The 14,243-nt window shown below is 42.5% G+C and overlaps 1 protein-coding gene across 3 annotated transcripts in view; it reads left to right on the plus strand.

Moving 5' to 3' along the window:
- LOC129775365 (intermembrane lipid transfer protein Vps13D) overlaps window positions 1–13,142 on the plus strand; it is a 30,551-nt gene extending 17,409 nt beyond the window's left edge. For all 3 annotated transcript variants that reach the window (XM_055780045.1, XM_055780044.1, XM_055780046.1), the window contains exons 8-10: window positions 6,610–7,391; window positions 7,454–12,895; window positions 12,959–13,142. In XM_055780045.1, the coding sequence (XP_055636020.1) occupies window positions 6,610–7,391; window positions 7,454–12,895; window positions 12,959–13,030 (6,296 nt within the window). In that variant the 3' untranslated portion in view covers window positions 13,031–13,142. The remainder of the gene's footprint in view (window positions 1–6,609; window positions 7,392–7,453; window positions 12,896–12,958) is intronic.
- The last annotated feature ends 1,101 nt before the right edge of the window (window positions 13,143–14,243 follow it).

The raw sequence follows: 14,243 nt of genomic DNA on the forward strand, positions 1-14,243 counted from the left end.
GAGGCACCATGCACTGCCTCCGCTTCCGAGCTGCAATCTCCTCTTCCATTGTCTGCAGATTACAGTTGGGTTGATACTCCACGTTCACCAAATCGATTGATTTATTCTTCACTTGTTTGGCACATTTGGCTGTCCAAGCATCCGCTCTCGGAGAAAACTCTGTTCCTCGATCTTCACCATAACCAAACACGCCCACAAAGGAGAGAAGAAGACCACACACAGCTATTTGTGTCTCTCTAGCGCGTGTGGCGGAGTATTTACCAATCGTATCAAAAAATCTATTCTATCTATTAACTGGGTAAAATTTATGAAGAAATACAAAGGATCAGATAACTTTCTTACTACCCAAAATACGCAGTAAAAATTTGCAAAAGAATAATAATTAAAAATGCTGTTAGTGAACGCGGGGATAATTCATTTAATTACATTCTGAATTTTAATGCCAAAGATTGACCTCGCCCTGGTCGGGCAGCCATTGAAAAAACTTCGCATGGAACTCATCATCCACTACTCCTCTATTCCTGCGTACCCTTCAGCGTTCATCAATCTTCAATTCTGATTAGCATTGTTGATACTCTTTTTTTTTCTCTACTCTATGTGTACGTTTTGTTGTTCAACACACCGCTAACATCCATCACACGAATATCCGTTTGCCGCCGAAACGTGAACAGATTTCGAATTGCCCTTCAACTTGACGCGCAATTCGTCACATCCAATGTAGCATGACCCTTGCAGTGATCCACAGGCTCTTCATGCTTTCTATTTTTTCAACCCGATAGTGTCGGTATGATCTTGTGTGTCCATTTACTCCCTTTTTCTTGGCATCGTTCCATCACAGGCTTTTACTAGCGTTTCCATCAATTCATCTGTGTTTATATTTAAGCGTCGCTGTCCACGCCTAGTGCTTGGATGAAAAGGCCTTGTCTAAGGTATTCATCTCCCACATGCGCGGACATAACCTGTTCTTTCATTCATATCTTGCCATGACCATCTCGGCACTAGTGGTGCCCTCGTTGCACAGCGCCACATCCAACTTGGTCAGAGTTTCTAGTTCCTCTCACGTTGGTACATCTGTTTCTCCATTCTACTGCCCAAGCATTGATATCGCCTCCTATAACAACTGGTCTTCGTTCGGCGAGTTCCTCGCCTCACATTCAGTATGTAGTGAAACTGGTCCATTGACCATCTGGAAGGTGCGTAGCAACTGCATATGATAATTACATTGATCTTTGTAAGAACAAAAGCCTCGTACAATCTTCAGTCTGTCTCTTGAATGGGATTATGACCCATGACCTGAATGGCTACCATTCCTGTTATATCCGTCACATAATTGCAGTTTGTATCTATCTGGCCCCAAGCTTCAGCAGGTGACCGAAGTTCAAACATCTGAATCATCTCTCAAGTGTCTAGAAGAAAGAAGGAATGATTCTGAAGCGATCTACAACCCAGCAGACGTTTATACTTTTTTCCCCTTGTAGGGTGTGAACTGTCGTAACCACTCCACGCCGTTTAAATCAACCGCTCACCACAATAATAATCCAGATACTGACAAATTCACTTCACAACTCATTCTCGAGAGATTGTCAAGTCTTCGTGTACCTCTCGATTTTTTCGCTGTACCTCATGCAGGGTTGCCAATAATAATTATCAAAAAACTGGAATATCGCTCTTTAAAAAACTGGAAGAAAAGTGAATCCTTTAAAACCGTTTTATTTTAAAAAGATTGCTTTAAAATGTTTTTTTACCCATTCCAATGATTGAGAAATAAAATCTCCTTTGAAGCTTCGTGTCGTATTCATATGCAGTTCATAAAATGACGAAATAAACAATTTATTAATCATATAAGTCGAGGAGATAAAAATGATGTTTTCCACTACTCGAACATTACTGTAAAACAATATTTGAGGATCTTTCTTTTTAGAAAATACGGTTTCATTTGGGTAAAACTTCAAAAATCTCGTATTTTTTGCTTCATGTCCATCATGTCCTTCATGACATGTCATGTCCAGATTAATTCAGGTGCATAGTGACACGAAATTTAACTCCAATCCTGTTCTTTTTCTACTAACGCGAATTTTGATTTCTGTAGTGTTCTGTTTGACCATATTCGTTGCTATCTTTTTCTCACTCACGAAGAACGTAGGATAAGAAAAATCAATCTTCGGTTCGACTTTCTTGCGTGGTTTATATCCCATTTGTTAACATTTTAATACGGACATTAAAAATTGCAACGAAAGGGAACTCAAAAAAAAACACGCAAAACTGCCAAACAGACGTCTCCGTGCACTAATTTATGCAGTATTCTATGTATCAAAATTCTGGGATATTTTTTCATCGGGTCCCATAATATTATTTCAATACTAAAAAGAGCACATTTAATATCAAAGCAACACTGCTCAAGTGTTACTGTGATATTGAAATTATAAAATATTGGTATTGAAAAGCTATTCTCTCTAATTATGTTATAATTCTTTAGTATTTTACTTTTATATCAGACTTGTCCAAACTAAATTTGGGTATCAAGATCAAAATGAGGTATCCTTAAGTATTTCCTACTGCTCGAGAATATACTTTTGGAAAAATATCCATAGTATACATACTTGCTAAATAAACACTATAGTGTTTGTGTATTTTATGCAAAGCCTGCATTTTTTTTCGAAATATGCCTCAAATAGGAGAGTTCAGAGCATGCGTAATATTAATGCTATTTAGAACTAAAAATCCTTGTCGACCGCGTGTATTCGGTTTCCTATTTTATTAACCATAGAATTAAGGAAACATGTTGATATTTTCTAGTAAAAATGTAGTTAAGAGCGTGGCTTAAACGGTTTAAACTATGTAACTGAGTCTGTAAAAATAAACGGATTAATAAAAAAAAACTAAAAATCCTTTGAGAGACCATTAAAAACTAATATCCCATTGATATAAACGGGGACCAGATTACTTGGGTTTTATGTTCATATCAATCAAAGCCAATTGAACTCATTGACACTAAGGTCTTCTGAAATGTAAAAAAGGTTTTGGAGGGCATATAACATTTGATGATTATATAAACTCAAAGCCAGCATAGCACACGGGCTCTATAAACCTATTTACGTAAGACTATGAACATTGCTAGTTGAAACGGTAGTTCAATTAGTCTCAACTAGGAGGACCTAGAAATTCGGAAGTGTAAGCAAGAATAAAATAACACAGAGTTGAGTGTGAAATAAAAGAAAGATCAATCCAAGGTAAACGCAAATTGGATCGAACGAACGATTAATGTAAAAAAATTGAATTGGGCCAGGGATAGGAAGGGTGAGTGAGGGATATTGTTTATAGATTTTGAATTTATTTTACATAAAATGGGTAAAACTGAAGCACACATATAAAAAAACTGGATAAAACTGGATGATATTTGAAAAAACTGGGTTCCAGTTTAAACTGGAACATTGGCAACGCTGACCTAATGTATGTCATACAGAAGAGATGATGATGATGTTGGATTAAAGAGGCTTTAAACTTTTCAGTTCATTCGCCTCTAGTACAGAAGAGAGGAAAGTGCGTTCGGTGGACACTCCCGATTCGCAATCTCATTAACGTCTCCGTTTTTATTTAGCAGCATTGTACACCCTCAAATTCATATTCACTATAACAGAGAGTTTTAGATTGCTCCGATCTCTCAGTGCATATCAACAAATAATTCAAAGCTCTGGAACAGATTAAGCGCTTGTTATTAATTATTATTAATTTGTTGCTACATCGAATGAATTTTATAATATCTATGTACTGTTTTCATAACACCAATCCTATCACCCACATGAACCGCTGCGTCCATTATTTTAACTATTGTGGTATGCTCCATTTTTTTCTACTACGCTTCAAGCTTATTTACTACTTATTGTTGAAGGAGTAGATTGAATCCTATAGCGAGATAGGTGCGAATAAGTAATAAACTGTCTGATGGAATTTATAATCCTGATCGGCAGCACAGACCAAACTTCCTTGGGCTCCAGAATAGCCCTATCAAGATGTTGAAGTCTGCGTGTTGTTAGAGTTCCGCAATTGCAAATACTCCGTGGTTTCGCTTCGGAATTACAAAAGCGATACAATATCGTCTTGTACTAAACCTATGTTTTTGAGACGGCATTTACTCGGACAGTGTCATGTTATAAGACCAGCGAATGTGCTGAAGTCTTATTAAGACTCAGCTATTGTTGAGTAATTTTAATACTTGGCGTGATATTTTTTTTGACTTCTCGGTCTTCTCATTTCTTAGCTCACTCTTCAACACACAAACACAGAATGCCGCAGAATGGTTCTGAACCAGCTTGAGCCGCGTCTTGCGAGTTCATCTGCTTGTTCTTTTCCCTCTATACCACAATGGCCAGGAAACCAGTACAGTTGTACCGAACCTCTTCGCTGCGTCCGTCGAAAGACGAATCGGTGCGATATGTGTCCCGTGATATGCCTTTCTTCACCGGATTTTCATCGGTACTTTGTTCGCCGTCTCTCAGGTCTCCGCTATCGTCTTGATTGTCGTTGTCGCGGTGGTCGTCCTTCCGTTTTTCGAGCAGCTTTTCTTCTACTGGCGAATCGTTCTTCCTTGTTCCCGAACGGTTTCGTTGAATATCGCTCACCAGACCTCCAGCTTGAACCCTCTGCAACGCTTCGGCAAGTGCTTTCTCGATGGCTTTTACCCGTCGCTCATGTTCCTTTATAGCACATCCTATGACGATATGCTATAAAGTCTATATTCTTGACTTTATCTCCTTGTGCACTTCGGGCTTGTCCTGCACGAAGGTATCGAGTTCTTTGAACCTCGTCATGATCGGATTTAGGAGAGCATCTCCAGTCAGTCCTTCCTGGGTTATACAACCGCTGTATTTTGACAAGAACAGAGTTGATCCTCTGACTTTGCCGAGTTATTCAGTTATTCCCCCAGAAAGATTCTTGACTGGTATTTCCACTTGGTTGAGGATCGTTGGCGATCACAGCAGCTTATTAGTAATTGCAATCTTGCTATCTACACTAGTTGAATTAGTGCGCTGCAAAAGTTTTCACCCATCTGTGTTTTGCTTCGAGTGAAAACTTAGGCCTGAGCTTTGTAAAATCGTGTGGGTAACCCCAGTTCCAAGGTATCTGTGCCGAGGGATGAATAATCGACGGGCTTTCAAAGATACTATGTCGCTAGGTTCACGGCATCCTCCACAGAATTTTTTTTTCTTTACTGGGCTACAGCTAGGTCCTGACAGTGAACCGTTATTTCCCTAGCGATTTTTGAGATGCAAATGAGTAAAAAGGTATAAAAACAAACAGAAGAACGGAAGGAGCGAGCGAAAACAGAACGTCAAAAAAAAAAGAAATCAAGTCAGATGACTTTTTAGTTACTGCCAACACCTCAGGTAGCTTTAAGTCCGCTGAATATAACTCAGTGGAGGCAGATGATCTCATTCACTGAACTCTACGAATACGGGTTGAGCTGTCTCAAGTTATACTGGAAAGCAGCGAGCGTGATAACTTGCTTTCCTGTCTGGTAACCTGTGATTAGTCGAAAATTTCAACCTATGTCCCAAACAGAGGACTTTTGATGGAGTACCGAGAATTGATGGCGAAGCTTACGGGGAAATAAATTTCGAACAGGTTCCTGGTCATACATTTTACCTAATAAGGTTTTGCGGATATCCCCATCACCTCCTCTCGTCTTCATCCTCCTAGTATTTCTTGATGAACGACGCAACTTTCGAAAGGTACTTCGTACTGTAAATTTCCCCGTTCACGGCAGTCCGGAGCTAAAGAAAAGCGGCTTTGACATCCCCTTCTCGCTGACTGTCAGCCACAGCAGCACCTTCTTGGGAAACTTGGTGTGTGAAATAAACTTCACTTCGGAGGTCACATCCTTCTTGGGGGAAGTAAAATACGGAGTGCCCTGCCAGTCGTTGCCATCCAGGGTGAAATAGGTCTCGTCGTTCATCACCACCGCCACGTCGCGATTCGCCGGGAAAATCGAATTGACTATCTTATTCAGTCGCTGCCGCTGTACCATTACCTGCAGCTCCGATACCAGTGGACGGGACTTCCGCTTCCTGACATGTATGTCCATGTTCTCCAAGTACTTTTTCACTGGCCGGTTGCACCGACCTGCCGACCAAGCGCACGCAGCGATGTAGTCACTTTTCCCTCGATCTTCTTCTTTAGGATCCTTTGGAGCTTCTTGTCGCTCAGGGTCGTCAGCCGCCCGGAACCGGGCTTTCTTTCGATGCTCTGATTGTTGTCCAATAGTGCCAAGATGTTGTAGATGCCGGAATGGGCGTATCCGGCGTCCGCAAAGTGCCACACGATGTCCGTTTTCGACGCGGCGGGGTACCGTTCTTTGAACACGCACACTTCTGAACGGAGTAGCTTCACTGTTTTCGCCATCACGATTAGAGTTCGACTGATAGAGTTGTCAATTTTTTTTGCTGACCCATGGGTTACTATGATTAATGCTGCATGGATAGTTTCGTCAGTGCATGTGAAGGTAAACCCATGAAAAATCGGCATTTTTTTTAATGAAAACGTTATCTATCTTTACTGCAGACTTATTATCATTTTTATAAATTAATGCAAAATCTCTGGTTGTAATTTTAGTTCCAGATATTAGTGTGCACGGCAAGCTAACAAAACTGGAAGCGGTGATGGATCTTCAACAGTACCGATTGGTACGCGGTTTTCTTTCGTACAACTTGGGCGAACCTTTGGACGAACTGTATCTTCGTCCAATGTACATTCCGGAGAGTAACCTGAGCTTGAACACAGATACCGATCCCGTCGTGGAGGTTTGGAAGAATCTCTCCATCCAGCTGGAACTACACGATGTATCGGTCCGTTTGGAATCATCAGATAGCGAACAAAAATCATCCCCATTGGCGTGCATAAATTTCATCAAATCGAAACTGCTCGTCGATTGTCTAAGCGATGGTGCACAGGATATTGATCTGGTTTCCCAGGAGATACTCATCAAGGATACGCGGTTTGATCGACCATGCTCACAGAGTGAAATAAAAAATGTGTTTCCGAACATACTGCAACCTATCGTTAGTGACCCTGCAGCTGGGCAAGTGCAGGCTGAAATTCACAGTAGACGCCGGAAGGATATGACGAAGTTTACTATATTGTTGAACAATATGCGACTGATGGCGATCTTGGATTGGTTGGAGAGCGCCAAAGATTTCATACTGGAACAAGAGGATCAACCGCTGATTGGGCTCGATTTGAGGAACCGTAGTGGGTTGCCAATCCCGGAGCCAACCAATCGTGCGCCCACCCCGACAGAAGAGAACCAAATAGAATTGAAACTTAATATAACGGATTCAGAGTTGGTGCTGGTGGAAAAGACAAACCAAAGTGACACAAACGCTGTTATCCTGAAGGTATATTTTCGTAGGTCAAACATGATTTTTTTGTGATTTGAAATTTGTTTTTGTTTTTGTAGAGTACCACCGTTGTATCATATCGTCCCCATGAGATAGCCAAAACGATGTCTATAAATTTGAACAATTTGGAGGTATTTTCGTGCATTTTAGGGTCGGAGGATAACACAGCACTATCGATAATCGATCCTGTGACGATCAATATGGATTTGAGACGAGGTGTACTGGATGTTCAACTACAGAAACATCTATGCTTACGACTATCCTATCATGACGTGAAAATGTTCCAACGGATGCTTGAGTCTCTTCCGAGCCAAACCAAAAATGCCCGCAGTAGTAAACAGATAAGTTTGGGTGGAGAAACAGAGGCGAACACAGCGGTGGAGAAGTTAGTTTCCCTGGGATTCAACAGAACGGATTGTTTGGAATCATTGAAGAAATGCAATTTCCAAATAGACGACGCTGCTCTGTGGTTGACGCAGAATTCCGAGCCACAAAAGCGGGACTCTGGCAATGCGAAAAGTAATTTGAAGCTCGAGGCCATACAGCTGAAGGCTCCGTACATATCAATATGTGTAATCGATGATTGTCGTGATGCTGATGTTCCATTTTTGGAGCTCTCTCTGAGCAAACTAGATTTGAGACAGGAGTTTGGGCAGTGTTCTGTAGTGGCCGCGGAGATAACTGAGCTGGAAACTGACGCTGCAGTGGAAGCACTCTCGACGAGCTTCTCCGGGTTCAAAACGGGGCGAATGATTGGAGTGTTCGCCAGCGATTACTATAATCGAGCGCTGAGCGGATGGGAACCGTTAATCGAACCCTGGAAAGTTGAGGCCCAATGGGGATACAGTTTAGGGCAAGCGGCTAGCAGTCAAAACAGACTAAATTTGAAGATTGAGAGCAATGACACGCTACGGTTGAATATCACGAGCACACTGATCGATTTGTACCAGCTTGTGAAGAGCAACTGGACGCAGGACTATTATAATTCAAATGCAAATTCACTCTCCAAAAGTCCCGCCAATTATCGCCGAAGAACTCCGTTTGTCCCGTTTGCGATAAAGAATGACACTGGTGTGAGACTTTGGTACACTACCATTGTCTCTACAGAAGTCTCGCGATCAGTTACAATGTCCGATCCGAATATGCAATGGACACTGGTTGATCCGGAAGGCGTTAAGTGCTTCTCGTATGCGTCTATAGGTAAACAACGTCACAGAGATACGCACAAGTTTAACCTTCACCAGATAGCAGTTCGGGTCGAGGGTTGGCAAGAGGTCGGACCGATTTCGGTGGATCGCGTTGGAACGTATTTTCGTCACGCTCGTGCTGAGCTGGTTGATGACTACTCACAAACACCCAAAGCAAGGATCGTGTTCGCTGTTTCGCTGGAAGGTTCCGCACAGAAATTGATTACTGTGAGGTCCGCGCTAAAGCTAAGCAATAAACTGGATAATCCCGTTCTGGTGAAGATGGAACACCTGTACGGACATCTGAATATTCGCAACTGGCCAGATACGAAAACTCAAATACTCCACTCGAATGAGGTGCTGAATATACCACTGACCCATGTTCATGCTATTCTCTACTTTAGACCACTCGCTCCCAGCGTGTCTTTGTTGGAGGACATCCACACGAAAGAGCCTCGATCGGAGGATTTGAACAATTCGAGCGAAGGCTGGACTTTGTTGCAAAATTTCAACATACAAAAATCAAACCATAATAATCTGCAATTCACCGATAAAGGTGTCCGGTGGAACGACGCCATGGAGAATGGGGAAGTTTATCAGGAGCTAAGAACGTGCCGAGGGAACCGGGAGAAATCGTACAGAATGTTGGTTACAATCCGAAAGGAGGGTTTCCCCTGCAAAGATGTTGTACTTTTACCGGGCCATTTGATTACTCTGTTGCCCCCACTGCGAATACACAATCTTCTACCGTGCGATTTGTTGTACAAACTATCATCCGGTACACAAGGTAGAATAGCGTCGTCGGAAGCAGCGAAAATCACAGAAGTGGACATGGAGCAGCAAGTGACACTGACGATTACGCTAGACAGTTATCCGGGAGCTGGTCAAATAATTATCCCCGCAGGATTTTACGGATCAACTGAAATGGACATTAAGCTGTTCGACACCAAGATACGAATGTTAAAGCTCAAAGCATTCATAATAGTCGTGAAAGGGCGAGGCATCCAAATTTCAATCAGCGTCCCGTTTTGGTTGGTCAACAGAACAGGACTTCCTCTGGTGTTTCGACAGGATGACTTAGACTGCGAGTGCGCTGGTCAATTCTCAGAGAACGAGGAAGCACGTATGATTTCCCCCTTTATGTTCGCGTTCTTGGACCCCTCCAGTTCCGGAAGTGTAACGATGCGACTTGGGAAGCGGTTCGGACAGGCTCTAAGCTGGTGCCAACCATTCAAGCTGGAGCAGGGAACCAAACATCGGCAGCTGGTGGGAAGCAACGAATCCTTTGTAATCGGTATCGACATTCGTCGAGCACGCGGTCGTTACAATCAAACGTCAGTGGTTACATTCTCCCCCCGGTATCAGTTGTACAACCGTAGTTCCTACAAGCTTCAGGTTATACAGAAATGTTTCACGGATACTGTGCACGATCCCGTTGCGAAATCGGCCTTCATTGAAGCTGTCCCGGGTTGCCACATAGCGTTCCACTGGCCTCGGTTGGACAAAGAGCAAAAGCTTTGTGTTCGTCTGCCGGAAGTGCCGGATTGTATTTGGTCCGCGGGTGTACCAATCTACGAGACCCAGAGTCTTTACATAAACATACGCACCGTGAACGGTGCTATGAATTTTCTGCGACTGGAGACTCTCATGCAAGGTGCGACCTACTTCATGATATTCAGCGATCCTCAGTCTCTACCGCCACCGGTACGAATTGACAACTTCTCGGAAGTGCCCATCAAATTCCACCAGGCGGCCATCAAGCATCAATTCAAAACGACTGTGCGGCCTCGTAGCTCAATTGCGTACGTTCTGGACGATCCGCTAGAGAGCAGATACCTGCAGTTCGAGGCCCCTGGCGGAGACTACGAAAATTGTTCCCTCAATGGATTTGATAACTTCCGCCTAACGTACGAGAATTTCATCTACATCGCATTTAGTCAGACGTTCGAAGTTACGCCATCGTTCGAGTTTGGACCTCTGAATGACTTCGATGTGAAGTCACAACAGTTGGTTCTGGGTGTGGTGGACAGTCGGGTTATGCTGGTACGAAAGCAAGCAGGAGACCGGTCTCAACTGTGGAGGATGAACAACGAGAAGCAACTGGAACACGAGGGGTCATCTCCGCCTAGTGAACCGGGAAAAAAGCAAGCTAGGTTCGTGCTGGATTTGGAACGAGCACTGCAGCCAATGCAGTTCATCGGACTAGTTGTGAGACCAGCGAATAAACTACGAAAATCTACCCAAACTTGGCGTTTCACCGAGGAGGGACGTTTGATGTGCGAACACTCGAATATGTGCGTACAGGCCAAAGATGGGATTTTTGGACTGCGGGCAGGCAATGATGCTGTCCTTGGAATGTGCGTCTCGGATACGAAAGCTTTAAATCGGTACGGAGTTCCATACGATCAAGCCGTGAGCCGACAAAAGCTCCGCTCTGGCTCAGGATGTCTGACTGTTGGCTTCCGCATGGATGGACCCATCAAGTGCATTCAAATCAAAGATATCGCAAATTTATCCGGCGGTACACTCGCCTTGGACCCTTCGTGGAAGCATGTCTCACATATAATGAACAATCACAGCGGTCGAAAATCATTCGAGGAGCTTACTAAAAATGCCAAAGAACAAAACGAGTACTATGTGGTGCTCAAACTGCGGAAGGGTGTTGGTTTATCACTAATCTCCAATCATCCCTGCGAAGAGCTTGCATATATCTCGCTGGAAGACATCAATATGGAACTCATATCAACACCAACAGTTGTTTCGGTAGACTTCAGCGTGGGAGACATGCAAATAGATAATCAACTTTTTGAAACATCCTGCCCAATAACTCTATACACGATCAATCCACCTTCATTGAGTGATTCCCCCCGAAAGGCAAGTCTTTCCTCTCTGCAGTTGAACGCAAAGCTACTCCCAAGCCCGAACACCAACGCTATCATATTCGAACATTTCATAGTGAGCGTTCGCCCCATAGCAGTCTACCTGGAGGAACGTCTGATCCTACGATTATTCAAATTCGCTGGCCTAGCCAAAACCACCACCAGTGTGACCGTACTGCCGGACGAATCGGAATACGAAGCGCAGAAAATCGTGTACAAAGTGCTCGACGCCAACGTGAAGCGATACTATTTCGGCGATCTGCAAATAGTTCCCAGCCAGATAAGGCTGAGCTTCATAACCACGTCCAAGCTGACGCCGGAATTTGCCGAAATAAAGCGGAATCTTGGCTTCACGTTCATCAAATTTGAGGATGCGATACTTAATTTCGAAAAATTCACCCACAAATATCACTTCGAAACGATGGACGCCTATCTGAACGCGATCAAGTCACACTACAAGCAGGAGCTGAAATGGCAGGCGGCATCCATTCTGGGATCGGTGGATTTCCTAGGTAATCCCCTGGGTTTTGCGAATGACCTCACCGAGGGTGTATCTGGGCTACTGCTAGAGGGCTCAATTTCATCGTTAGTTAAAAATGTCACCCATGGAATATCCAATTCCACAGCGAAGCTCACCGAAACCATTTCCGATGGCTTGGGAAAAGTGGTTTTCGACGAGGAGCATGTTGAAACGAGACAGAAAATTTTAGATGTATCCGGAGGAAGCGGAAGCACCACTGGAGATCACTTGGTGGCTGGTTTCAAGGGTTTTACTTTCGGTTTGCTGGGAGGAATGACCAGCGTAGTCAAACACACCTATCAAGGTACAGTCAACGATGGGCTGTCCGGATTTCTGACCGGCCTTGGGAAAGGACTTGTTGGAACTGTGACCAAGCCGGTGATCGGGGTGCTAGATCTGGCTTCAGAAACGGCCAACGCCGTAAGAGAGCAAAGTAAGAGTTCCAGTCGGATTTTACCCGAACGAAAACGACATCCACGCGTCGTAACAGGAGCCCCCGGAGGGCTCCTACCTCCATTTTCGAGTCTTCAGAGCAAGGGCCAGCAGTACTTGTATCTGATCAACAAACGCAACTTCTCGGAACATTGTATGGCCTACGAACCCTGTCTGATGGATTCCAAGGACTCCAAAATGCGTCTACTTATATCCGATGAAAACGTTTGGGGATTTTCGAAGGATGACGACACCACTACGATAGTGTTCCACTATCGGCTCAGCGAGATTATCTCGTGTCATCCGGTCGTTAATCCTCCCCCAACCATGTCGGAACCAAATCCAAGGATCAAAAGAACTACGTATATTGAGTTTTGTTTGTCGCTACCCTCCAAATCCCTCACACCAAGTGCCCCCGAAATGGTGAAGCGACCGAGAGTTCGTTGTCAGAATGAAGAGACGGCTAAGAAAATATGCCACCATGTAAGTTATTTCCGAAAAAAACAAATTATACATTTATTGATCCTCACGTTTGCACGATTTCAGATTAATTTTGCGAAGTGCATATACGATGAGCGGGAGCAAACACTGAACTTGAACGCTGTGATCGATTCTTAAGTAAAATACTAAAATTGTTTTGTGTAAATGGAAATCGTACTTTTCAAAGAGAACAAAAAGTTGAATTCACAATATTCCTTTTTGGGTTATGATGAATTCTCTATTGTAGTTATTTATTTATTGTCTTTTTATTTCTAATAAAAAATCATCCATATTTTTGAATCGCCCAAAAAATGCAAGTTCAACGAATTTAAATCATATAATACGTCACGTTCCCCAAGTTGATTCGTTCCGTCTTCTAATACACCCTGTTGTGCACAATGCTTTATTCTTTCTGAGCCACCGTTTGCATCTTCGAAAATCCATGTTAGGTTTGCACACTACACCCATACCTCGCTTTACGGCCTAGATTCGTTCCACGAAATTTGGTCGTAAAGCGAAAAGCCGTATAAAGAATCAACTATTCTAATACAAATTCATACAAATTCAATCAGATCGGTTCCAAATTTATTAAATATGTAACATGGTATATAATTCAAAATGCATTTAATCTTTTTATTTCATTCGAATCAAAAATTCAATTTACTTCATTTAAATCAAAAATACATACATAACATAAACAAAAAATAAATAAAATACATATAGCATACATACATAAAAACCAACAATAATCTATGAACAAAAATGAAACAACTGTTACATGTTACATGAAATATGCGTATGTATTTTTTTGTTGCTTAAGATATTAGGTCGTATGAATTAAAAAAAAGTATTTAATTATTCTGCCCGTTTCCAAGTAAAGTATACTTTCCTAGTATTTACTTGAATCCGTATGAATAAAAGTTTACTTTATTAATTTCATTTTAACGCATGTTCGAATTTGATCATAGTTTTTACTTTGTCATTTCAACTGATTGTTTAGGTTTCGTTTCAAAAGGTTTTTTTTTGGACAAAGTGTATTCGCGATGACAAAGGAATAGTGTCGACGTCTGGTTACGACTTTCAATTAGGGACCATACCCAGCAAACATTAAATCGCATAACAAGCGTATATATAACATCATATGCCCTAAAATTTGGTTGGCATATAATGCGCCTAACTGGCATATGCATGCAAAAGTAGAGGCCATATACATACATGGCAAATGCTTACCGAATTTTTTTGGATGAATATGCAACTTTGACCAGCTATAATAGCGATTATGTTGAATATATTCATGAATTGTCAAAGCACCAAATACGACTTTTGCCATACTCATATACGATTTATTACA

Source organism: Toxorhynchites rutilus, chromosome 3, assembly GCF_029784135.1.
Source record: "Toxorhynchites rutilus septentrionalis strain SRP chromosome 3, ASM2978413v1, whole genome shotgun sequence".
NCBI lineage: Eukaryota > Metazoa > Arthropoda > Insecta > Diptera > Culicidae > Toxorhynchites > Toxorhynchites rutilus.